We start from the raw sequence: 26755 nt of genomic DNA, 5'->3' as shown, positions 1-26755 counted from the left end.
GCGTCCCGATAACTCTGGTTTGCGTAGAACGTTTGCAAGTTTGAAGTTTGAGAGAATGGTGATTGGGTGACCCTGGAAATATCGTCTTAACCTGCGTGAAGCGTGTATAAGTGCTAAGACTAATTTTTCGAGGGTAGAGTACCGGGTTTCTACGTCTGTTAGGATACGGCTGACATAATAGATTGGCATCTGGATGCCTTTCCGTTCGACTAGCAGGACCGCCCCGGTTGCTCTATTTGTTGCGGAAAGGTATAGGATTAACTCCTCCCCCGCTTTTGGTGCTGTGAGCGTTGGGAGTTCGATCAAGCGTGACCGAATCTCCTGAAAAGCTGCTTCCGCTTCTGGTGTCCAGCGGAAGTGCGTTTTCTTTAAACAGTTTCTCAACGTTGACACGAAAGGAAACGACTTATCCGCGTGGTTTGCCAAAAAGCGATTAAGTGCGACTAGTCGTCCATTCAGTGTCTGAGCCTGTTTGATGGTAGTAGGTGATTCCATTTTGATAATGGCTTCGACCTTTTCAGGGTTCGCTCTGAAGCCATCTTTAGTGACGATGACCCCCAAGAACTTCCCTTCTTTCATTCCAAAGGCACACTTGCTCGGGTTGAGCTTCATGTTTATCTTCCTGAGCGTGTTGAAAGTTTCTTCGATGTCTTTCAACATCGCTTCTGCGTCAGGGCTTTTGATGACCAAGTCATCCATGTAGACTTCCAAGTTCCTCCCAATTTGAGCATGAAACTGGTTGTCCATCAGGCGTTGGTATGTGGACCCGGCATTCTTAAGTCCAAATGGCATCATTTGATAACAAAATGTGCCATCGGGCGTCCGAAAAGCGGTTTTGTCCTGATCATCAACGGCCATGTGGATTTGATGGTACCCCTTATACGCATCCAGGAAGCATTTAAGGCGAAACGGTGCTAACGAATCCACCTTAAGATCAATTTCGGGTAACGGATAACAATCTTTGGGGCATGCTTTGTTTAAGTCCTTGAAATCTATGCACATGCGCCATTGTTTGTTATTCTTCGGTACCATAACGGGATTTGCAACCCATGTTTGATATCTGCTAACGCATACGATGCCTGCGTCAAGGAGTTCCTTGACTTGGGTTCTACACGCGTTAGTTTGTTCTGGCCCCATTACTCTGCGCTTTTGTACGACTGGCGTAACAGCCGGATCGCACTTGAGCTTATGCTCTGCCTTACTTCGGGGTACACCAGTCATGTCAGCTGGTGTCCACGCGAAGATGTCAGCGTTTTTCTGTAGTAAGCGTTTGAGTAAGGTGCGTGTGGGATCAACAACTGTTGGGCCAATGGTAACGGCCTGGTCAGGGTATTTGCCATTGAAGGCCCATCTTTCCGGTTCAGTGATGGTTGGTTTAGCCATCTTTGGTTTGGGTTTAGATGAGACAGATGCGATGCATACCTGGGGAATGCCGGTGATCATCGCTACACCCTCAGCTGTTGGCCATCCCATCATGCCGTGGACTGAAGATACCACGGCGTTGAATCTTGCCATCCCGTCTCTTCCGAAGAGAATGTCGTATGTGTGGTGTGGCTTCCTCATCACGACAAAATCCACATCTTCTGTGCGTGAGTGATTCCCGTCCGTAAGAGTGACGGGGAAAGATAGGATACCCAGGGGGGTGTTTGTGCTGCCGTCGAACCCTTCCATCGAGGCGTAGACCGTTTCCAGGCGTTCCTTGTCTTCGTCATCTAGCTTGTCGAAGAACTGCCTGTACATCACCGTTGACGAGGTAGGCCTACACCAGGGGTCAGCGCTGAGTCCGTTTATTTTTGCTGTAGTCTTGGATGAGTTATCAAAGTCGATCCAGGAGACAATCCCATAGTGCATGATGTTCGCAGACGATATAGTGTTAGTTGCTGAGAGAAAACAAGATCTAAACATGAGGCTAGAGGAATGGCGAACAACCCTAGAGACAAAAGGTTTAAAGATTAGTCGCTCTAAGACGGAGTACCTACACTGTGACTTTGGTGGGGTAATTGACAATGAGGATATCCATATCACCATTGACGGGCAAGTAGTCCCGCAGGTAACGACGTTCAAGTATTTAGGATCATTTGTTCAGAGTGATGGGGAATTAGACAGTGATGTGGCCCATCGAGTTCAGGTAGGATGGTGTAGGTGGAGAGTAGCCACAGGCATATTGTGTGACAAGAGATTCACAGCTAAACTAAAGGGAAAATTTTACAGGGTGGCTGTCAGACCCGCAATGTTGTATGGTACAGAATGTTGGGCCATCAAGAAGGCGCAAGTACGGAAAATGGAGGTAGCAGAGATGAGAATGCTACGTTGGATGTGTGGACACACGAGGTTAGACCGAATAAGAAACGGTGTGTTCCGGGAGAGATTAGAGGTAGCTAACATATCCGACAAGATAAGAGAGTGGAGACTGAGATGGTTTGGTCATGTGAAGAGAAGACAGACGACGAATCCTGTTAGAATCGTAGAAAACATTACTATAGAGGGGAGGAGGGGTAGAGGCCGACCTAGATTGACTTGGGAGGAGAGGATTAGGCAGGATTTAATAGACCTAAACCTTTCAGAGGACATGGTTGAGGATAGGAGTTCTTGGAGACGTAGAATTAAAGCTAAGGATTTTAGGGCGATATGAATTATTAAAGGGGCTACTGTTTACCTTATTTTGGTCACACACCATTACGCTATTTTAATGTCATATATTATATAGTTTTATTTATTAGTAGTTTTAATTTTATTACGGGCTATTACTAATTATATTAATGTTAAACTTTAATTTCCTCTTATATTCCCTCAAACATATGTTTTTAGAGCCGAGGGTCTCCCTGGAAGCCACCTCTCTATCCCATCTGGATAGAGGTACGGTGTGCCTACATCCTACCCTCCCCAGATCTTACTTATAGCTTGCTATTGGTGGGATCCCACTGGGTATGGTTGATTGATTGATTGATTTTAAAACCTTATATAACAATTGATATAGGTTATCCGTTATTCCCACACCATATGCGTCTATACGGCTCGTATAGGGGCTATACACGTTGTATAGGCACAAATTTTTTGTCATTTTGTGTTGGAGAGTGTCAGGTGTTTGAAGCTATATGGCTAGAATAAGGGCTATACGACCCACATAGACTGGAAAAGTTGTCATCCGTGCATTATTTAGTCATGTGAGGGCATGCGACTCGTATAGCCCCTCACACGAATCATATAGAGTTCTTAACACACCATGGGGGTGGTGTTTGAATATAACAACCCTAACAATGTTAAACTTTTAGCGGGTGAATCAAGAACATGAACACGAGATTTTATCAACACACGATCGACTCTTTTATTAAGAAAACGACAAACGAGAAAAACTTAATAATTACTAACACATAGAACCAATGGTATATATAAACCCACGGTTCCTAATCCTATACTAACTCAAATACATAATTTGAATCCAAAACAAATGGGATTAAAATAAAATAAGATTAACTTATTTTATAATAATAAAATAATTATTATATTAAATATTCTCCGAGATTCTAGAAGCCTTCAATCTGATTTAGTATTGGACACGTTTAACAAACAATTATAAGAAGAACAAGAAAACAATTGCCGAATGCCGAGTTGTAGAAATGGTCAAAAAATATTTTGATATTCACAAATACGTTAGAATTGGGTAAATGAATTATCGTAAAGAAATTAAACGCTATATGTGTGTAACACTCATATTTTAAATGTGAAATGAATTTTTAAAAAATGAATAGGGAATTTGATGCTTTCTTTTGAAGATCCTGACTTTAAGTTAGCAGTTGATCAAGCTGAACCACTAAATACTACATCTTTTTCCTCTAAATAAGATCCAGACCCACATCGATCTCACTCTCTGCAATCCAAAGTGTTCGCTAGTCGCTACACAACAACGACTGCTTTGATCTCCGGGATCAAACCCAAAACGAACATAGCATATGTCTTCTACCGGATGTAGCAACAGAAACTCTGGCAACGTCGAAGCAGTAGAAGAAGAAGAAGAAAACAGTGAACAGATCCACTCCGAACACACGCCAGATATTCTACTTACTGAAAGACAACTCACTGGCTTGAAGCGTCACGATTCCTTAGATATCGAGTCTGCTAAAATTTGTGGCCATCATGGTCACCATGACACAAAGGTTAGCACGCGAGTTTTTAGTTTTTTTTTCTCTCAATTATTACCGACATTTTAACTTTGTCCCTAATATTTGGAAAATGGAATTGTTTGAAGGACTGGAGAGTGATACTCAGACTTGCTTTTCAAAGCATTGGAGTGGTTTATGGCGACATTGGCACATCACCTTTGTACGTGTACGCAAGTACCTTTAGTGATGGGATCAAACACGAAGATGACATTTTGGGCGTTTTGTCTATCTTTTACACAATCACTGTAATTCCTGTTCTTAAGTATGTTACAATCGTCTTACATGCCAACGATAATGGTGACGGTACGCATTAATTTCCTCCTTGATTGTAGTAGACGAGATGGGATTTATTGTGTTAGCCGTTATGTTTGTCTCGCTTTTTCGTAAGATACATGATAACATAACCTATAGAGTTGGTGTATAATGAAATTAATAGTGTATTTTCTTGGATTCTAGGAGGTACTTTTGCGTTGTACTCGAAATTGTGTAGATATGCAAAGGTAGGCTTAATCCCAAGTGAACAACCAGAGGACCATGAGGTCTCGAATTTTCAACTTGAATTACCGAGCAAACGTAATACAATAGCGTCAAAGGTCAAGAAAAATATTGAGCGTACAAACTTTGCCAAGTTTGCACTCCTATTTGCTGCCATGCTTGGGACTTCCATGGTCATTGGTGACGGCATTCTCACTCCTTCCATCTCGGGTGATTACTTTAATTAACTGATTTTATCGTTTTCCTTCATTATGATTGATTGAATTTTTTGGATTTGTATGCGGTCTAAGGTTCAACTACGTACTTTTAGGCATTTTTTGAAAGATCTTATACTTCTGCTAAGTTTGCTATCCTGCAAGATGAGAACTCATGCAAGTTCTTATAGTTTTTTTGGTTCAGTTTGTGTGGTAAGTACGTAGCTAGGGTCATGACAAGCGAACTCCATGGGGGTTTCACTAAATTTCACCTGTCACTTACAATTTTTCACTGAACTCCGTATGGCAAACTGCCTAAAAGTACAAGAAAGAAAAATACCGATCGATGCATAGTTGAATCATAAACCATCTACTAATAAAAAAAGTTGAATTCTTTTTAATTGTGTTGTTCTTAACAAGTTAAGTTTTCCATATAGTATTATCAGCTGTATCAGGACTCAAGGAAGCAACTGATGCCATGACAGAAGGTAAGTTTTTGATATTAGAGTTGTGTTGTGTTGTAGTTTTGTGTTGTACAACATTTAAACACTAGGTAAAGTTGAGACGTGGCGTAATACTTTACGTATCTACTCATTGATATATATGCTATCTAAGGTTGTAAATTTACAATTTTAAAATAAACTAGTGAGAAATAGAAAACACACGAAGTGAGACAACGAAACCAAGAGCCTCAATTTATGATATCAAGTTCAATTTCCTGTCGCGAAAAAGAAAACACGAGTATGCTAAGTTGCTAACACCTTGGAAGCGGATTGATGCAGGGAGGATCGTAATAGTATCAGTATTAATCTTGATAACCTTGTTCATGGTTCAAAGATTTGGAACCGATAAAGTTGGCTACAGTTTTGCCCCCATCATTTGCGTATGGTTCACACTCATTGCTGGGATAGGCGTGTACAATTTCATCAAGTTTGACCCTTCTGTCGCCAAAGCCATAAACCCTAAATACATCATCGATTATTTCAAACGAAACGGAAAAGATGGATGGATTTCTCTTGGTGGCATTGTTCTTGCAATTACAGGTACACTGTTCATGATACTCATTTTAGTTTTCCTATAACTTTTTAGTAATCTGGTTTGATGTAACAGGAACCGAGGCCATGTTTGCTGATCTTGGACACTTCACTGTGAAATCCATACAAATAAGCATGGGTTGTGTGGTTTATCCCGCTCTAATAACAGCATATAGTGGTCAGGCATCATGGCTAAGAAAACATCAGGATGAAGTTGCAGACACATTTTATAAATCAGCTCCAGATGCCTTGTACTGGCCAGTGTTTGTGGTGGCTGTTATGGCGGCGATTATAGCAAGTCAGGCTATGATCTCTGGGACTTTTTCCATTATTAAGCAATGGCTTTCACTTGGGTGTTTTCCTCGTGTTCAAGTATTGCATTCATCAGCTAAGTATGAAGGACAGGTTTTCATACCGGAAGTGAATTATCTTCTAATGATTGGCTGTGTTCTTGTAACTGTTTCATTCAAAACTACCGAAAAGATCGGCCATGCTTACGGTAAAATTACTCAATCCTTTTCCAAATATGTGCTAGCTAGAGTGTGATTAATTTTGTTTTTTTTTTTACTTAATCGGTGAAGGTATTGCGGTTATATTTGCTGAAACGCTCACATCTGGATTCATGGTAATGATCATGCTCGTTGTTTGGAAAACCAATATACTTCTCGTGATTTTATATGTACTTGTGATTAGCTCCACGGAATACATCTACTTAAGCGCAGTTCTATACAAATTTGGAGAAGGTGGATACTTGCCGTTTTCATTGGCGGTTGTGCTAGTGTTCATTATGTGCACTTGGAACTATGTTTATCGAGGAAAATACAATTATGAGCTCAGCCACAAAGTATCACAAGAAGCCATAAAAGACATTGTTATGGGCACGAACATGAGTCGTATGGGAGGACTTGCAATCTTCTACTCGGAGCTTGCCCATGGCATTCCCCCTATCTTTAAACACTATATTGACAATGTTCCTGGTTTACATTCGGTGGTTGTGTTTGTTTCCGTCAAGTCATTGCCAATTAGTAGGGTGGCACCAGAAGAGAGGTTCTTGTTCCGGAGAGTGAAGCCAAATGGATTGTATGTTTTTAGGTGTGTGGTGAGGTACGGGTACAAGGATGCACACAATGAAAAGGAGTCGTTTGAAAATATTTTATTCGAAAGATTGAAAGAGTTCATTGAATATGACTATGGAGTCGAACCACAACCAGGCGGTTTAGCAGATCAGGAGGATATGGTGAAACTGGACAAAGCTTGGCAAACAGGAGTCGTGCATTTAGTAGGCGAGCATGAGATTGTCTCAAGGGTCGGGTCTTCAATTGGGAAAAAGTTTATCATCGATTATGCTTATAATTTCATGGAGATGAACTTGAGGCAAAGTTATAACGTGTTTGAAATTCCTCACAAAAGGATGTTGAAGGTTGGAATGACTTACGAGCTCTGACGAGGATGAATGGGCTCGTGTAGAGTAAAACTTGTGTTCTTTCAACTAGATGAAACTTACTTCCTTTATTGAACGCTAGTATGCTACATTAGAATTTAAATAGTCTTTATTAAGTAATAACAGAATGCTAGAAAATATGTTAGACTAAATGTTTCCTACGTCTGCTAGCACGTTAATTAAAGCAGAATATCTTATACTCCTAACTCTAAGCAACTACTCTCAACACTTAGACATTTGTGTTCGCTTAAGTTAAATGAACAAACACGAACACGCTCTTGCTCATGTTCGTTCGGCTAAGTTGTTGAGGTACTGTCATACATGATGTGGTGCTTTCTTCTTGAACATTACACACATTTCAGGACACCCTTCTCATCCATACAACTTAACTTCCACAAGCAGCAGTTGCCAACCCCAATAAATTGCAATACTATGTACCTAAATAATATCCAAACTAGACCATATATTTGTCACATTTCAACGTTAGAATCACTTAAAGTTTAAGCTGCTGATTGCTTTTCTAGATGATTTGAGATTTATTTTCAAGGTATGTAATATTGTTGGATAATACAGAAGTACAGTATTCAGGGTTTTGTTAGTATGGGCCGTGGGCCCGATTCATCTCTGTATATTGATTACGGATGATAATAAGTTAATTCAAGTGACAGGCCATAAAAGTGGTGTTAAATGGTTTCTAGAGTCTTCAAAAAAGTAGTCTTTTTTTTATCTCAAGTGGGCTTACTAATTTAGTTGAGTGTGATAGTGATGTTTCACTAGCTTCTACTAGTTTATTCACTTTTAGATCTTACATTGTAGATACTGTCCAATCTATGTTGGATGCTTTAATATTATATGGTATTCTAAGCCAGGACTTTTCTTCTTCTTCCAAGATTGTTGGGAGTGATTGGCATATTTCTAATAATCGTATTTGACAACTAGCTAGCTAGGTAGGTAATTTCACATAGTACGTTACCCCATCATGAACTACGGGTTTAGATATGACTATGAAGTCGGGTGATAAGCATCAGAAGGTTGTGAGGGTCGAGTTAATCCAACGCTCAATGGTCACGGGATACAAAGAAATCAAATCACTCGTCCATGGTTATTTTGGGCACATGCATTTTGATGTTCATTGTATCAATAATCTTCAATTATGTTGCAGGCACAAAATCTAAAGCCCATGTTTATAGAGTTCTCACAATAAGCACACACATTATAACTCGATGAAATTCTTTCAGAAAAAAAGGAATCATGATCTTGTTAAAATCGACTTTGGAAGCTAAAAATCGAAACAGTCAGTCTTCGCACTGATAGAAGCTCGAATATGATACACAAACTCCATTTTCTAACCCTAAGAAAAACTAGCGCAAACGGAACCTCGCCAGATCAAAGAACACAATATCTTCAAAAATATAAAACAATAACACGAAAAGACCTATCTGGATCGAAGAACGGAATACCTTTGAAATTTAACACTAAAATAACCTAGCTACCCAGATTAGAACACAACATCTTCAAAAGTTAACACAAAAAGAGGCTAAATGGAATACCAAATTGGTGTAATATCTTCTATCATACAAGTTTTTAACTCTACCTTGACACATCTAAAATAACCCCAAAACATATCTCCAAAATGAACCCTAACATCTATTGCTTTTATCATCAACAGTGAATTTTATAAGATTAGGGGAAGAAGAAAGAGGAACTTTTCTAGTAACTTGGTTACCTGCAGATCTGTAATCCGCCGAACTTTCTCTACGAAGATGATCGACACGATCTTTCCCTTCATTTTGGTTAGCCCTTTCACCTTCAAGTTCCCTAATCTTGTCCAAATACAACTTCATAGGTTCAGCGTAATCATCAAACCCGAGACTGGACATCGCCCAACAAACATCATCTCCGTTTACCGTTTTTCTTTTCTCTTTTCGACAATGATCCGAAGCTTCTCCTGTCACGAAGCTGATGAACTCGGACACACATTCTTGCATAGTTTCTTTAGCTTCTTTCGAGATCTTTGCATTTGGTGGGAGGATTTGCTTCATGATACGACCTACATTCGCGATGGGTAGCAATCGATCTTGTTCCTTGATCACTTCAGGATCTTGTTGAGATATCGATGCACCGGTGCTAACATCATATGTGTTTAACACCTCAGGATTAGATCCTATACTGTGAACCATGTTGGTTAAGTAAATCTTGATCCTCTAAAATACAGACACGTTGCTGTTTTATTTATATCAATTGGTCTCCAATGTTATATGCAAAAGTTATTATATATAGTTATATATACATATATATCATCCATCATCTATAGTGTTGAGTCTTTATCATTACTTTAAAACTATAATTTGATGATGTTATGAAGTGCGGACCTGGCCACACCACTAGTTAAAACCTAATATATTACCACCAGTATCGATCGTTCACGACATCTTGAAATCAACGGTTGATATTCAGCATAAAACATAACTTATAATTAGATAAAGGAGAGTGACAGAAATTGTTATAAATAATGAACCAACAATACAAACAAAGATCATGTCCTCGTCTATTTTGAATAGTACATGTAGCATATTGTAGAATTATAATTCAATTTAATGTTTACTATTGGGTTACTAATGCTTGTCAATTATTGTAATTCTAAAGTAAAAAAACTTCACATTTTAGTTTCGCTTTAGATCTTCAACTCGATCAAGACCGTCTTGCAAAATTAGATAGCCTAGTCATCTTAGCAAGCATCCAAAGACAAACATATCTAATTAGCTAAGCTCTCTCATGTTGATGATCATTGGTTCAGTTGAAAAATGCTAGTTAGATTAAGTGTGAGACGAGCGTGTGACGAAAATTTTATTGAAACCTCATGGGAGTCCCTAGTTTGATTCCAACAACTGTATGTCACTAATTGAGTAGAACACCACTCTTCTAGGATACGAACTAGCGTAAGATGGGTTATATGCTGATGGTAAGTTTTCAGAGTCTTCCTGCAACTGATTGCGTTAAAGCCGTTATTAATGATGTTAGGTTACTTTAAAATGCTTGATTCAAAGTAGAAGGACCAATTTATAAAACCCTAAAAGAGAAAATGGCTTGCAATAAGTAACTAATGGTCCCTACTAACTAGGTCACTAATTAATTTAATAATTTGTAATTGTGGTAATGGTGTCAACAATTATTGGATTAAAAGGATATTTTAATTGATTTTATTTTGAGGAAGCACGTGTTCACCTCGTAATATGAGTGCTACCAAACAAAACCTAAAAAGAATTTATCAAACCTTCATATTTGAACTATTCGTTTGCAAAACTTAGGTTGCCAGGATTACCTAATTATTAATCTTTGGTTTAACAATTGTGTCACCCTTATCCTTTATGGATAACATCGCCACTTGAAATAACAATTAAACTTACGTAATTAGGTTATGGTAAAGTGTATTGTAATTTAAGATTTACTTTACTACAGATAGCGGGCGTTTAGTGATGAACAAATCCGCCAGAACTTTCCCAGTGAATATAGATCGTCAGTAGTTCGTTGGTGAAGGTCCATCAGTGATCATAGTTGTTAGACATCTATGCGTGTAAAATACTAAAACCTAAACCTTTTTATCCTTTATGTACCGAACTTGACAAAAAAAGGTTCCAAAATTCACTCACACACGAATAACTTAACACTAACCTAATCTTATTTGACAACGCATAAGTTCAAAATTATTACATTTACCAAACAATGAAGCTCGACCATGAGACTTTTTAAATAATGTGCGTATCACAATGCATGTGATCTTTAAATGAGATTTTAGATTTTAGAGAAACCTTTTGGATATCCATAAGTTCTTAAAAGATGGTTAAAGTTGTACACGAGGTTATTGTTACTTCATTTTGGTGTTTGTGGAAGGTCCGAAATGCATTGGTTGTTGAAGAAAAACCCATACATGGCTTGATCGAGGATATAAAAGCTCTCTTGGGTGTCTGTGGGTTTGGTATCGAGCGAAATTGAAGATTGATATGTCCAATTAGGAAGATTGGAGATGTAGAGTTTATTGGCCTTTTCAATGTTTGTACATTAAGGAACTAAAGACAGACTTAAAATAGAAAGCCTATTTGGCCTTTATGTTGGATACTTAGTTAACGACGGTTTATGGCAGGCTATGCAACGAAATCGACTTGTCTTAATATGGAAACTGTTAACGGTTAGTTTATTTTCCATTTTCTTAACTATGTGTTAAATAATAATTTGTGTATGTTAAATTGCAAATTTGTAATTACAATTAGACTATTATTGGCAATAATTAATCATGAACTAGCGACTATTAAACAAATATATTTATTTATCATAGTATGATGTCTCTTGTTTTTTCTTAATTTCTTTTGTTTTTTTCTAATAACAAATACAAAACTTACGTATCGTTTATTTGGGTATGGAATTAAAAAAGAGTAAACTGCGGTTTTCGTTCCTATGGTTTGTCACAATTTGCGGTTTTAGTCCAATAATTTCATATTTGTGATTTTTGTCCATGTAGTTTCACTTTACTTGCAATTAAACCCGAATTCACTAACCCCGTTAAGTTTGATCGTTAAACCCATCAATGTGCCCCTCACGTGAGGGGCAATTTTGTCATTTTTCTTTCCAAATACAACCTAGCCCCACACGTGAGCGGGCTTGCGAATTAGGATTGGGGTTTATTTTGGGAGAAAAAGACAAAACTGCCCCTCACGTGAGGGACACGTTGATGAGTTTAACGACCAAACTTACCGGGGCTAGTGAATTCAGGTTTAATTGCAAGTAAATTGAAATTACAGTGACGAAAATCACAATTTTAAAACTATTTAAAACCGTAAAATTGGACAAACCACATGGACGAAAACCACAGTTTGCTCTTTAAAAAAACCATAGGTATATTATTAGATGATTTCCTCTCATCCGATTATATTAAAACATATATACATGTTTATCGAAACATATATGTAAACATTACTTTTTTAGTTTTATATTTCTTTAGGTTATATAGTAATCCTGCGTCCCTCGCGTGTCAGGTTTTTGCTGAAATTAATCAAACTGGCACTCCATATCTTCAGTAATGTGAAAAAATAAACGTTTAGACATCCGAAATCGACACTTAAAAATCTTTAGGTTCTTGCATCTCGGCATGTCAGTAAAGTAATATGTCATCAAACGGGCATTCACGCTCAAATGGTATAGTTCAATATAATCTCTTTTCAAGACCGGGCGTGTTGGAGAATGAAGAGATTTTATATACTTTGTCATGGGCGTATATGCACTCGTAAGTGCCTCTTCCGCCCACCTGGTCATCGACAGTGTGGTTGCTATTCACTAGAAACCGACTGTATATATTTGAAGAAAATGGAGAATTCATGAAGAATTTTGTAGAATTTAAGTAGATAGTTTTATAAAGGGGCGATTTTATAGAATAGTAACCAAGTTTCAAAAGTGTTCCAATTAGGTCACTCAACTTTAAAAAGTGTTCCAATTAGGTCACTCAACTTTCATATTTTATTAAATTAAAGGTTTTAACATGTTTTTTTAACGCTTTTAATTTTTGTTTCACATAGAAAATCTTTTTATCTTTTTTTTGATGTTGACGTTGAGTGGTGGCGTGAATTTTATTTTTTATTTTTGATTTTTAATATAATTAACGTTTTTTAATTTTTAAAAAATATAACAACCTATATTGCAAATTCCGACCCCCCCCGTCTTATCCTCCATTTATTTCTTAACAAACAAAAAAATCGGTGAGGCTCGATTTGAAGATTTAGTGACCCGATTTGAAAAAAACATGCATGAGTGACCTAATTGGAACACTTTTGAAAGTTGGTCACTATTATATGAGATATTCCATTTTATAAAGACAAAACGTGAGTTTTGATTGGGGATTAAATGAATTATATAAGAAAAAAGTTGATTTTTTTATTAACATGACCGTTTATCAATAATCAATTTGACAAAGTCTCCCCCTCCACACCGTTTGTACACAACACGGCCACCAAAATGGTTCCCAAAACGTTGTTTCCCGCCCTTTAGGCCGTTTTCTCCTCCTTGAAACGCCCATCACGGGTGATCTTAGGCTTATTAAGAGAATGTAACTTCTAATTATATCCTAACACTTAAATCCAATAACCCTTTTCATTATGGATTTTTGTTGTTGGATTTGGTATTAAATTCTTTATCATGCGACCCAACCGAACAAAACCACAAAATTTGAAATATGTATAGACATCCAAGCACGTGACCTCATTGAAAAATATTATTGTTTTGGAGTTCAACCTCCCTTTCCAATCCTACCATAGCTGCCCCTTAATTAGCCCAGAAGCAATATGGGCTTGGCCCAATGGGGCTCAATACCAACCAAGATGCCTCTACATCCTAGAAGTAGCCTCGAAAGAAAGGAATTACATGAAAATGAAGTTATACCAATTTAATCATTCTATCGAGCTATGCTTTAACTTATACTTAAACAAAAAAAACCAAAGCTTTAATATCTCTAATTATCTCTTCCACTTTAACCTCATTACCTTCAAACACCTTTTCATTTCTCGCTTTCCAAATTCTCCAACAAGCAATTATAATTATCCCATGAAACGCCTATTTTTCAACAAGTCCAAGCTTGAAGGTTTTATGGAGCTCAAGAAGGTCTCTAACCGAAAATCCAAAAATAGGGGGAACTTTGCACCAACGGCTAATATGCTCCCACACCACCGCCGCAACCCCACAACCCGTCATGATATGGTCGGCCGACTCTCCCCCATATCACACAAAACACACACACTATCCGTAACCCTGATGTTCCTTCGTTCCAACGCTCCCCGAGTAGGAATTCTATCCATCTCCGCCCTCCAAATACGTATATTACACTTAGCCGGAGCCGCTTACTCCTCTTTATGATATAACTATTTTCTATTGTTTTATTTTCAACAATTAACCTTTTTACCGAGGTAACAAAGAAACCACCTCTTTTTCCATTATTCTTCATTTTGAGTATTTTTACTTATATTTCATTTCCTTCTCATATTTTTGTTACCTGTTAAATTAATTAGGATTTATTAATAATATATTAATAATTTTAGGGTTCCATTATCGACCAACCGATATTGAAGCTACTGCTTGTTGTCAAGCGTCAACAATCAAGCTTTAAACGACTAAAGGTATGTATCGATTTGTTAGATTAAGTTTAGTTATCACTTTTTAATTGTATCTGTATATAAACCCTAAATGTTCAAATTTTAATTTACACCTACAAATTGAACTTATTTGAATGATATGTTTGAATTGATTAGTGACATAATCCGTTTTTTGCTCTAATGTTTACTCTGCAGTCTGCACTAGTTACATTATTAAGAGCAGTTGGTCAAGCATTCGATTTGACATTTTTCTTCAATCCTTTGTAAATAAAAGCCCATAGCCCATTTAATCATCCCTAGTTTGACGTTGAGAGACGACAGTTCCCGACGCCACTGTCACCGTCACCGGCAATATTTCTATCGGTCAGTCGAATTTAACTCAACTATCTGATGATTTTACTCTCCGTCAGTCCGGTGGTTGAAATTATGGGAAAAGCATTCTTTTTTATGTAATTATTTCAAGTTTTACTGTTTATGCACAGCTTAAATACTTCTCAACTTCTGTGCATCCTTTTAAGCCTAATTGATTCAGTTCTTTAGTTAGATATTATTTAGTTAGATATATGGTAATTTGTTCAGGCCTGCCTGTTAGTTTATTAGTTACACTTATAATCTATGAATTTATTTTATATGATGCCTGCTAGTCGTTTCGTTATTTTCTTAATCTGATTATTTCAAATTAAAGTGAATCAATATGTTTTCAAACTACCTGAAAAAAAATATACCAATCAACATCCATAACTGGTCAAACTCTTACAAAAATTTATTAGAAATCACTTTTAGAAGAATACTCTAATAAGCCAAAATATTTTGTAAATGGAGGAAAAAGAAAGAAATAATAATAATAATAATAATAATAATATCTATAATAATAATAATAAAGATAGGTAATGAGAGGTAGGGGGTTTTTAGAAAATCGACAAACTTTATGGATTCAGTTAAGGAATGATGGTTTTTAGTTAAGTTATATGGATTGATGATGATTGACGTTTATGTCAATAGTCAGATTTCAGAAAACTAATTATTTGTTTATTTTGATCTTAGCTGATCATGATCACTTTTTAGTCAATAGACATTGAGAATTCATCAAGAAATTAGCAAGTAGGTTTATATGTATTAGATTCCATGGTCAACACTATCATCAAAAAGTTCTGGATTCGCCAATGCTCTTAGAGTGATTCTAATGAAAATTGATTGATGGATTTTAATTTTTAATATCATCTCATTTGCCTGTTTGATCCTGCAGTTGCACACATGATTAAAACATTTGCTCTTCCTAACAGAGTAAGCAGCCGATGCAATCTTTTAACTTATTACTTGTATTATATTTGCCAATGTTTGCATGATTTGCGAATGTATTCACTTATGACAATTCAATAGATGAATATATCACTTCCAATAGCTATGAGAAAAACATATCTTTTTATTTGTTTTTTGAAGAGTAACATTTTTTATGATAGCCCTCCAGACCATATAATTCAAATATTGGAGGTTTCAAACAATTTAAAAGCCACAATTACGGTGTGCGGATGGAACTTTCGATTGCTCAACCAGACGATTGGCATCTTCATCTTCGTGATGGTGAACTTCTTGAAGCCGTTGTTTCTCACAGGTTATATCTCTGTTAACATTGTTATTACTATTATTATTGTTGTTGTTATACTTTTTTTTGTTGTGTCTTTCTCAGGTTATTTTTTTTAATATAATTATTATTTTGGATTTGGATCTCTTCATAACTCCCAAGAAATTTAAGAACTTCAAGAACTCTTAACAACCAATCGTTTATATATTAGTTTAGTTATTTATTTTATATGTTAATATTGTCATAGGGTAGTTTTGTCTTTTGTTATATGTAATTTTGTGATTACTTACATATATCTAATCACAAGTTCATATATATATGTAATAACCAATTTAAATATATATAATCATAAGATTCTTGTGTATTCTTTTCTTATGTGAACCATAAATACTTTTGTAATTAAATACTAATATTTACATTTCTTTGACAATTATATTCATGTAGTGCAAAACAATTTGGAAGGGCAATAATCATGCCAAATTTGAGACCACCCGTAACAACTACCGCTGCTGCAGTGGCGTATCGCGACTCCATCATGAAAGCATTAAAAGGCAACACTGATTTCACACCGTTGATGACGCTATATTTAACCGATAAAACGAGTCCACATGAAATCAAACTAGCAAGTAAGATTATCATGCTCTTATTTGTATTATTTGCGTTTTGGAAGTTCATGTGAATTGGGCTGTTAAACGGGTCGTGTTGGCGGGTTGAAACCAAATCCTAACTGAGATTCTTTTAGATTATAGAAACGGTTTTCTTAATATATGAACATTACACATACAAATATAATTCTTTGTTGATATTAACATTTACACATTTTTAAAATATTTTTTTGTTTAAATTCAGAGAAAAAAGAGTTTTAGAATAATTTTGATGTTAAAGTTTATATTACTTATAAAAGAATTAGTTGGTAGTTCGGTATAGATCCCCAAATACACTTTTTAAATGTTAATAATCTGCATAATTTAGTTCAACCAAAATGTATACCAAATGTGATTAATAAACAAATAAACTCGTGTTGTTGAGCATTTTGATTTTTTATAATTATTCCAACTAAACTTGTTATAAATAACTTGTGGGACTGTAAACGAACATGAATGGAGCATGTTCGTGCTCGTCTGTATAACTTTAACCGAACAACCATCGAACACGAACAATCGACCGAACATGTTCTTCTTGTTCATGTTTGTTCGTTAAGAAAATGGATGTGTTTGTTTTCGTTTTCAGTTTCGTTTATGTTCGTTTGTTAACAGTATAAATGAACGGTTCACGAACGTTAATGAACAAACATAACTGAGCCAAAACCAATTAAAGGTAAATGTGAACAATGTGTTGGGCCTAAATGGTTTTAAACTAGATTAAGTTGTAACGGGCTTAAAAGATTGAAATGAATATAAATATATAATAAGAAAAATAAACTAGCGAACTTAATCAAACGTAAACTAACGGAAACAAATAAAATTAAATGGACGAATTTAAGTGAGCTTATGCTCACAAACATAAATGAACGAACAATACATGTGCTCATGTTCGTTTGTTTTAACTAAACAAACATTCACGAACTTCCCACTGAACAATTCACTGAACGTTCGGTTTGTTTACAGGAGAGAGCGGAGTTGTGTATGGTGTAAAACTGTACCCCGCAGGCGCCACTACAAATTCTCAAGACGGTGTAACTGATCTGTTCGGTAAATGTTTACCTGTTTTGGAAGAAATGGTTAATCTTAATATGCCCCTTTTGGTACTCTCCTTTTTTTACATCTTTAACCATCCAATAATACGCGATTTGTAATTAATATTTTAAACTTATATTATACTTGTAATGTTGATGGTATGGCAAGGTTCATGGAGAAGTCACGGATCCCGAGATCGATATATTTGATCGAGAAAGAGTATTCATTGATCGGATTTTAAAACCGTTGATTCAAAAGTTGCCAAAATTGAAAGTTGTGATGGAGCATGTCACTACTATGGATGCTGTTAAGTTTGTTGAGTCTTGTGAGGAAGGTACTCTGTTTTGATCTGTCTTAAGTTGGTTAGTTTTATGGGCATGACCCATTTTGACCTGTTGTATAATTTGAGTCACCCATAGGGTGTAAACGAGCTGAGTTGCTCGTGAGCTACTCGAGACCAGCTCGCTAAAAGCTCAGATCGAACTGAGGCTAATAGAGCTTGAGTTTAAAAATTAGCTTGTTTAATAAACAAGCCAGAGCCCGAGTTTTACTTGTCGAGCTCGAGCTGGCTTGTGAGCCTAAACAAGCCTATTTGTATAATTTTTATTTGATATATTTGCTATATATTAGTATAATAGTTATTACATATAAAATTATGAGAAAAGTAACTAAATATATGTATAATGCTATATATAAATTATAATTGAAATATATATAAAACATAGTTAAAATGTATATAAGTTAATTAATAAATAGCAAGTGTGCCGAGCTTGAGCTTGAAAACAATCACTAGCCGAGCTCAAGCTTATAGAGCTCAATAGTCAATACAAGTAGAGTCCGGGCTGCGTTGTGAGCCTAAACGGGTCTATTATTTAGATAATTTTTGTTTAATATATAATTACTTATTTTATATATAAAATTGTGATAAAATTAACTAAATAATGTGCGTGTGTGTGTATATATTTGTATTATCTTTAAAATGTGTATAAATTAATTTATTAATAATGAACGAGCTGAGCCGGAGCCGCGTTTGAGCTTGAGCTCAATCTCTCTCAAGTTTACACCGTTGACCCATATCAGCCTATTTTTTTAAGAACGGGTCATGATTGCCAGTTTTACCTTTATAACATGAATTTATGGTGTTTAGGTTGTGTTGCGGCTACGGTCACCCCACAGCATCTTCTTTTGAATAGAAACTCGCTTTTTCAAGGAGGATTGCAGCCACATAATTATTGCCTTCCAGTACTCAAGAGGGAAATTCACAGTATGTGTTTTCTATATTCTAACTCGAAGTATTATCATTATTGTTATCATTTATTTGTATTATTACTATTGCTATTATTATTATTTTTATTATTATAATGTAGGGCAGGCTATTGTTGCTGCGGTAACAAGTGGGAATAGAAGGTTTTTCCTAGGAACGGACAGTGCACCGCATGACAGGCAACGGAAAGAATGCGCGTGTGGATGTGCTGGTGTATTTAACGCTCCCGTCGCGTTGTCTGTTTATGCTAAGGTTTTTGAAGAGGTATTTAAGGATTATTTCCATAATAGTTTAATCATTTAACAAAAAATATTTTGGAGGGTTTATTTATTAAAAGTATACTTTAGGTGGGTTTCATCTCAGTCCATTTGACATGTTGTCCTTTTGGCAAATTATATTTTAATTTACTCCTTTGGCCCGTTAGAGATCAAACATAGAGGTGTCAATCATGTTCGGGTTGCAAGATTTTAAGTGTGTTAAAAGCACGCACACGTTTGATATCTTGCAAACCGAACACGGCATGTTTAACCCGTTTATCTAAACGTGTTAATTTGATTGGCGGGCTGACAAATGATAACCAAGGTGTGAATGTGTTAATCGAGTTGTGGGCTGTAAAAATCGGGTTAATCGGTTTAATGGGTTGACCTGTTTTACTAAACAGGTCATCCCAGAACATGACTTGTTTTTTAAACGGGTTAGATATGACTATCGTTACCTTTTTCATGTTATAGAAATATATAATATTAAATTTTTTCTTGTAATATTTTGTTTTAGGCTGGTGCGCTGGACAAACTTGAGGCGTTTACGAGCTTTAACGGGCCAGACTTTTATAGTCTTCCAAGAAACACACGAAAAATCACGTTGAAAAAGTCAACATGGAAGGTTCCGGAAGCATACTCGTATGCTTCTGGAAGTATAGTTCCAATGTCTGCTGGTGAATCCCTTGACTGGCTTCCATACTTACCTTCTTAACCTAAATCGCATTTACCTTTTTCCAAAATCCTATAATAAGCTGCTGCTTTGTTCCAACTATGCGGAGTCCGTTAATGCGCCTGCAGGACTTTTCTTTTCATAAAGACCGACAGCGAATTATGTTCTTTCTATGCATAAGTTACCGTGTTGGTTTCTGATCTTCTGTACACTAGAGGTGAACTAGGATTGACTTTTGTATGTTTAGAGATTAACATAAGGTGAGAATGAATAAAAAGTAGTTGGATTGCGTTTTTTGGTATATTATAATTTCGTCACTTTCTATGAACATTATGTGATTCTTTTTTTTTTTTTTTGGAAAATAAATTGTGACATCTTGTTTTTGTTTCACATAAAAAACCGAGCATCCACAACTTGGTTACTGTTAGAAGTATTTATACTAATGATTCTATGTAAAAATTAGAAGTAAACATAAAAATTACAAGAACTCTAAGAAAGGAACACTTATTACTTGGATAAAATATAACCATTTTAAAAGTATTAAGTTTAGAAATTAATTTGATTAGTGTGAGATAAGTTAGAAAATATTTGGTTGAACAACCAGTTCAATTGCAAAGTCACAAAACCTGGCTACTTCAGTTTGCCCGTAACGAAGAGAAAGACGGTACCAGCTGATATAGACCATAGTTTTAAATTTCTAGAAATGATTCACCGCCCGTTATTAAGTTTACATACTTTTTGAACGACAAATTAACCTACTCTAAATACTGTTATCAACCTGTTCAAAATAATAATGTTAACCACATATACTTTGCATCTTCACATGATTCACCCATTATTGATGGTATTATTAGACACTACCATAAAAACGTAAATATGCATTACCATATATTAAAATAGCTTTTAGATCCATAAATTCAATTCATAAATCGTAACTAAATTAAAAGTATCAGATGAATCAAGAGCTTGTGAGCTATTAGATCACGAATGTAGCCATGCTAACCAAACAAAATCATTGTGATAATGATCCCCAAATGTTGAAAAACATGGTACGAGTTAACAATGTAGGAAATGGTAACCTAGTATATTTCGAGATGTGGGATGCACAACTATTACTGTTAAAAGATTTATTAGAATCACGAAGCAAGGAAAATGTGTCATTTAACGACCGGAAATGATAATCATTTGTTTAGTAAATTAGTAGTGTCACCAATATTATTTTTCCCTACCACTTACTTTTTATAGTTTTCATAGCAACCTAACAATATCCTTTTAAGCTGAAGTCATTAACCTCTTCATGAAATTGCTTTTGAAATCGCTAACAAACACAGTGTTAAGCACAAGTCTCTGGCCTACCATTTTCAAAATTACTCGTCAGGTGAACCATCTTTCCTATCGGAAATAATACACAGTTTTATTCTCTTTCAATTGGGAATAAACAATCAAAACTCTAGACATATGAAAACTAAACTTATTATATCTGATCTTAGTATGTTTGAAAAACCAAACTTATTTTGTAGCATCAGTAAGTTGTATACTACCAATTGCTATGTATGATCAAACAGTCAAAGTTTCAAAACAAAAAGAATTATACGTCTCAAGCCATATTCGTTAGTTCGATCCCTTAATTTATGCATTTAGTTTATCACTTTCCTTGACAAAAAGTACATACATAAAAATCTTCCAGTTAAAAACTGTTTTGAAGTGTTAAAAACTTTTGGTTCATAAAGTACTATTTTTGGCCCATCCCACATCGGTAGCAACAAGAAAAAAAGTGCTATTTATAAAACGCATTTTGAACCATACAACTGCCGGGCTTAGTTACGTGGGCCTGTGACCCAAGTGGGGGCATTAAGGTTATATGGAGGGTTAAGAACTAGGGGTCGCTTTGGCCTTCATGGTTCCTATGGTGGGGAATGTTCTTAATTATTAAGTGTTGCACACATTATATGGTGTACACTGTTCAGGCTAGTGCAAGGACCAGATTAGGCCTTAGACTAGATCCAGCCAAAGAGATGGCTAGGTGGTATCGGCGATTCGCCGTGGTGTTTGAACTCCCAAGGAAAAGCCATAGGTATTGGCTAAGGGAAACTCCTTCCTAACCCACCCAACAGTTAACCTTTTTGTTGCTTTCCATTTTTTTAGAATAGAAAACTATATAGAAGCAATAGTAACCCAGTTGTCATGAATTAATTTTGTTTAGTGATGATGATAACTTTAACCCGTTATCAATGGATTCGTTTGTCATATAAACTGGAAACGGGTCAAATGGAAGGAAAGTCACCCAAAGTGCAATTTTATTCATAATACATATGCTAAAACATATAATTCAAATAAATAACTAGACTATCTATGTAATACAGTTTTTAGTACACGTATTGCAAAGTATGAAAAGAAATTTCAAAAAAGTTGGAGGGTTGTTTCGGGTCAACATAACGTCTTGACCCAACCTGCTTCTTGTTTACAGACCCAAATTAATAAATTGTAAAAATATAGAAATTTAAATGTTATGACAAGTGCAAAACAAGATATAAGTTGCTACAAATACACTTTTCAAGTTTCAATGACAAAATTACCCTTGACCTCAAAATGAACCTAATTTACTCAAAATAATATCATTTGTGAAACTGTAAGTGTAAGCTGCTTAAATGTAAAAACTACTCTTGGCCTCAAATTACATTAATACCCTTGGAAGTTTTCATTCAATGAAAAAACTACTTTGACATCAAAATGAACCAAATTTTGTTATTCAATGAAATAACTACCCTTGACCTCAAAATTAACAGATTTTACAATAGTGCTCACAGAAAGTTTTCTTTCATTGACAAAACTACCCTTGACTTTTAAATTTACAAAATTACAATAGTACCAGCCTCTGGAAGTTGTCTTTCATTGACAAAACTACCTTTGAGTTTGACCTTTCTATTAACTCAAAAGTTAAGGTGATTTACACATACACAGAGAACAGTACATATAATTTGTGTGTCCGATACAACATTACATGTATATTATTATTATTATTATTATTATTATTTCAAGAAAAATCTTGTTTTTAGTAAAATGTTCAGAAACTTTATGCATTGAAAGTTTAATTTGGGTTCTCAGCCTATTTGATTGTCATCCTAAATTTACAGCAATGATTTTCATTTCAAAGCAGATAATGGATTTATATGTTATGGATCTTCACTTTCCATGTACGTGTATAAACGTATGATACGGATCGAATAAAATGTATTTACTATACTATACGATATCGCGAAATTATATCATAAAGGAACAACAACACAATCACTTATAAGCTTCAGATATTGATATAACAATGATTCGGCCAATCTATTCTTGGTTGAGATATGTGTTATTTTTTAGAGCTCGAAGAAACTACAAGTGATTGTTTTTTCATTGACTGAAGCATAATATGTTGCAACAAATGTTGCAGCTTGTCACGTGATATAGCTTCGGCAAATTACAAGGTGAACTAAGACCATGTGTAGTTAAAACAATGCATCAACGAACGACCCTAAATAAATAAATAGCTAGGCTTAAAAAGAATTTGCGAAAAGAAAGTAATTTGGAAGACGCAATCGTTACCCTTCAATGGATAACCACCATGGATAAAATTATCCGCATCAGCGAATGCCGTCCTAACCAAGCTTCTGGGTAATGCACATGAATGATCAAGCATTCAAATTTTGAAATCAAAAAGAAATATATGTCTCAAGTCATTTCCGTTTGTTTGATCCCTTACTTTATGCATTTAGTTTGTCACTTTCCTTGACAACCAGTACATACATAAAAGTCTTGCAGTTAAAAACTGTTTTGAAGTGTTAAAAACTTTGGGTTCATATGTTGGATTTATCTTTTTATTTTCCTTTGTATTTAACTATCATTATTCAGTTAGTTAGTTAGTTAGAATTCAGTTATTAGCTCAGCTATGTGTATAAATATTAGGGCTTGTATCTCTTCTTCATTTAATGAGAATCAATCCTTTCTGAGCAAATTTACATGGTATCATCCACATCGATTCTGATTTCAATCTTCTTCTTCTGATTTTCGTTTCGCTTCCGCATTCAATCTTCGTTCAATTCAGTTCTTGATTACTTCATTTCGTTCCGTTTTTCATCATGTCTGCAACTTCATCTGCATCTGTTCCAAATTCAATTTCAATCAATTCTTCCAATCTGTTGATTCTGCATCCGTCTGATCATCCAGGGATGATTCTTGTTTCCAAATCGTTCGATGGTTCAGGTTTTGGTGCGTGGAAACGTGCTATGACTATCACTTTATCATCAAAGAACAAATTGGTGTTCGTTAATGGCGAATTTGTTTCTCCAACTGATACTTCTCAAATTAGTATGTGGAATAGGTGTAATGATATGGTAATTTCATGGATCTTGAATGTTTTGTCTCGAGAAATCAGTGCTAGTGTTCTCTATGTTACTTCGGCTCGTCAACTATGGCTAGAACTCAATGATAGGTATGGTCAAGATAATGGTGCCAAATACTATCAGTTACAGAAGAGTTTATCGGATCTTGTTCAAGGTAATTCTGATGTTGCTTCATATTTCACCAAACTCAAAACCATATGGGATGAATTGTCATCTTTGAACACAATTCCTACTTGTACATGTGACACTGCTCCTCTAATGGCTAAAAGAGATGAGGATCAAAAGCTTATGCAGTTCCTTATGGGCCTAAACTCTTGCTATGATACAACAAGAGGTAATATTCTCATGATGAAACCCTTACCTACTATCAATCAAGCATATTCTTTTGTTGTTCAAGATGAGAAACAACGAGAAATTCATTCATTTTCTTAGTTTCAAACTGAATCTGCCTCTATGAATGTATCTTATGCTAATCATAATGATAACAAAAAGAATCAAGTTTGCTCTCACTGCAAGAAGTCAGGCCATCTTGTTAGCAAATGTTATCGAATCATTGGATTTCCAAAAGACTTCAAGTTCACCAAGCTAAAACGTGGGGCTGCTAATAATGTTGAGATGGAGTCAGACTTGCCATTTTCTGCCTCTCCACAAGAAACTAATGTTGCATCTTCAATTACTATCAATCAATACCATGAGTTAATGCAGCTTCTTCAGCAACACAATCTTGGTAAAGCTGCAGCCCCACAGCCTACTTCTTCCATCCACTTTGCCAATTTTGCAGGTATTATGGCCTGTAATTCTACTTCATTTCATTCTAAATGGATTATTGACACAGGTGCAAGTGATCACATGTGCAATGATCCAAATCTTTTTTCTTCCCTTCATTCAATTTCAAAACCTTTTCTTATTGGTCTTCCTAATGGTCATGTTATATCGCTTCATAAGATTGGAACAATTATCCTTCACAAACTTTTAACTCTTTACAATGTTCTATTCGTTCCTGATTTCAAACACTCCGTTTCTAAACTTTGTGATAATAATCATGGAATTGTTTACTTCTCTAATAAATCTTGTTTGTTGCAAGCCCCATCAATGAAGAGTCCACTGGTCTTGGGTGATCTCTTAGATGGGCTGTACATTTTGCAAACAAACACTCCTTCCTTCAATTGTTCTAATGTTTCTTTGTTTAGTACTTCTGAATGTAATTATGTTGTTTCTAATACAACTTGGCATCATAGGCTTGGTCATTTACCAACCTATAAGTTGAAACTTTTAGATATCATTTCCAATAAAAACTTGGATGTTCTTGATCATTGTTCCATATGTCGTAAAGCTAGACAAAAATGTTTACCATTTCCGTCTAGTAATAGATCTACTGATGCTATCTTTGATCTTTTGCACATTGATATTTGGGGCCCTTACAAAGTTCCAACTTACAATGGTTGCAAATATTTTTTAACAATTGTAGATGATTTTAGTCGAACTACATGGACACACTTATTGGCAACTAAAGGAAATGCTTTTTCCATTTTACAAAGTTTTATTGAGATGGTTGACACTCAATTTAATGTCAAAGTGAAATGTTTAAGATCGGATAATGCCTTTGAGTTGGGAAGTAGTCATGAGCATGCTACTTATCTTAAAAGTAAAGGAATCATTCATCAAACAATCTGTCCACATGCTCATCAAAGAAACGGTGTTGTCGAAAGGAAACATAAACATCTCCTAGAAACTGCAAGAGCCTTGCTTTTTCAGTCAAAACTTCCTTTAACGTTTTGGGGAGAGTGTGTCTTAACCGCAACTCATTTAATAAACATATTTCCTACACCGGTTCTTGGTAACAAAACCCCATATGAGGTTCTAACAAATAAACCTCCTTCTTATTCTCATCTCAAAGCTTTTGGGTGTTTGTGTTATGCTTCTACTGTTAAACATGGTCGTGATAAGTTTCAATCTCGTGCTATAGCGTGTCTATTCATTGGGTATCCTATTGGTAAAAAAGGTTACAAACTATATAACCTTACCACTAATTCCATATTTGTTTCTCGAGATGTTGTTTTCTTTGAGCATCTTTTTCCATCTCTCAAATCCTCTAATTCATCTTCCATCTTCCCACCAATTGATAATTTCGGTTTTTTCTTTGATGACTCAACTTCTCACGACAATGTTTTACATTCTGATTCTTCTCCATCTTTTTCCACAAATGTTCCAAATTTTGATACTCCTACTCCATTTTCTCCTATTCATTCTTCATCTTCTGATCATTTAGATCCTCCTCATGTTCGTAAAACAACCAGAACATCTCATCCACCATATTATTTGCAAGATTATATTTGCAATAATGTTCATCTTTCGGATTCACATGTTAACTGTTGTCATACTTTAACAAATGCTTGTCTTGCCACTGTTTCAGTTCCTTTGTTTGAACTTTCTAATTCCAGCCAAAACATAACTCATCACC

The 26755-nt window shown here is 35.6% G+C and overlaps 3 protein-coding genes and 1 pseudogene across 4 annotated transcripts; 3 read left to right on the top strand and 1 right to left on the bottom strand.

Moving 5' to 3' along the window:
• The first annotated feature begins 3742 nt into the window (after nucleotides 1-3742).
• Nucleotides 3743-7400, top strand: LOC143575347 (potassium transporter 5-like). The gene is made up of 7 exons (XM_077059753.1): nucleotides 3743-4154; nucleotides 4247-4463; nucleotides 4617-4865; nucleotides 5287-5337; nucleotides 5632-5892; nucleotides 5960-6382; nucleotides 6465-7400. The coding sequence occupies exons 1-7, from the start codon at nucleotides 3951-3953 to the stop codon at nucleotides 7325-7327; spliced, it is 2268 nt and encodes a 755-aa protein (XP_076915868.1). The 5' UTR covers nucleotides 3743-3950; the 3' UTR covers nucleotides 7328-7400.
• Nucleotides 7401-8830: 1430 nt separating this feature from the next.
• LOC143575335 (nuclear transcription factor Y subunit B-1 pseudogene) lies at nucleotides 8831-9504 on the bottom strand (annotated as a pseudogene).
• Nucleotides 9505-14773: 5269 nt separating this feature from the next.
• LOC143575333 (dihydroorotase, mitochondrial-like) lies at nucleotides 14774-20192 on the top strand. Of its 2 annotated transcripts, XM_077059737.1 has the most exons (9): nucleotides 14774-14820; nucleotides 15704-15741; nucleotides 15918-16069; nucleotides 16484-16665; nucleotides 17647-17783; nucleotides 17884-18049; nucleotides 18863-18979; nucleotides 19083-19243; nucleotides 19754-20192. In XM_077059737.1, the coding sequence occupies exons 2-9, from the start codon at nucleotides 15712-15714 to the stop codon at nucleotides 19949-19951; spliced, it is 1143 nt and encodes a 380-aa protein (XP_076915852.1). In that variant the 5' UTR covers nucleotides 14774-14820; nucleotides 15704-15711; the 3' UTR covers nucleotides 19952-20192. The 2 variants fall into 2 exon arrangements, with proteins under 2 accessions (XP_076915852.1, XP_076915853.1); XM_077059738.1 differs by lacking the exon at nucleotides 14774-14820 and having other exon boundaries at nucleotides 15705-15741; nucleotides 15926-16069.
• Nucleotides 20193-24030: 3838 nt separating this feature from the next.
• Nucleotides 24031-24726, top strand: LOC143575337 (uncharacterized). The gene has a single exon (XM_077059741.1). The coding sequence runs from the start codon at nucleotides 24031-24033 to the stop codon at nucleotides 24724-24726; it is 696 nt and encodes a 231-aa protein (XP_076915856.1).
• The last annotated feature ends 2029 nt before the right edge of the window (nucleotides 24727-26755 follow it).

This window comes from Bidens hawaiensis, unplaced genomic scaffold (assembly GCF_021521415.1).
Source record: "Bidens hawaiensis isolate Kalapana, Puna unplaced genomic scaffold, B.hawaiensis_p1.1 tig00027337_1, whole genome shotgun sequence".
Taxonomy (NCBI): domain Eukaryota; kingdom Viridiplantae; phylum Streptophyta; class Magnoliopsida; order Asterales; family Asteraceae; genus Bidens; species Bidens hawaiensis.
The sequence above is the reverse complement of the archived record's forward strand: the minus strand, read 5'-3'. Positions and strand labels throughout refer to the sequence as shown.

Excerpts from the sequence above, each read along its gene's own strand:
- LOC143575333 (XM_077059737.1), top strand. The coding sequence starts at position 15,712 with ATGATTAAAACATTTGCTCTTCCTAACAGA. Across the intron at positions 16,666-17,646 it reads ACATGAAATCAAACTAGCAA|GAGAGAGCGGAGTTGTGTAT; the intron begins GTAAGATTATCA and ends GTTTGTTTACAG. Across the intron at positions 17,784-17,883 it reads ATCTTAATATGCCCCTTTTG|GTTCATGGAGAAGTCACGGA; the intron begins GTACTCTCCTTT and ends TGGTATGGCAAG.
- LOC143575347 (XM_077059753.1), top strand. The coding sequence starts at position 3,951 with ATGTCTTCTACCGGATGTAGCAACAGAAACTCTGGCAACGTCGAAGCA. Across the intron at positions 4,866-5,286 it reads TCTCACTCCTTCCATCTCGG|TATTATCAGCTGTATCAGGA; the intron begins GTGATTACTTTA and ends TTTTCCATATAG. Across the intron at positions 5,338-5,631 it reads AACTGATGCCATGACAGAAG|GGAGGATCGTAATAGTATCA; the intron begins GTAAGTTTTTGA and ends GGATTGATGCAG.
- LOC143575337 (XM_077059741.1), top strand. The coding sequence starts at position 24,031 with ATGTCTGCAACTTCATCTGCATCTGTTCCAAATTCAATTTCAATCAAT.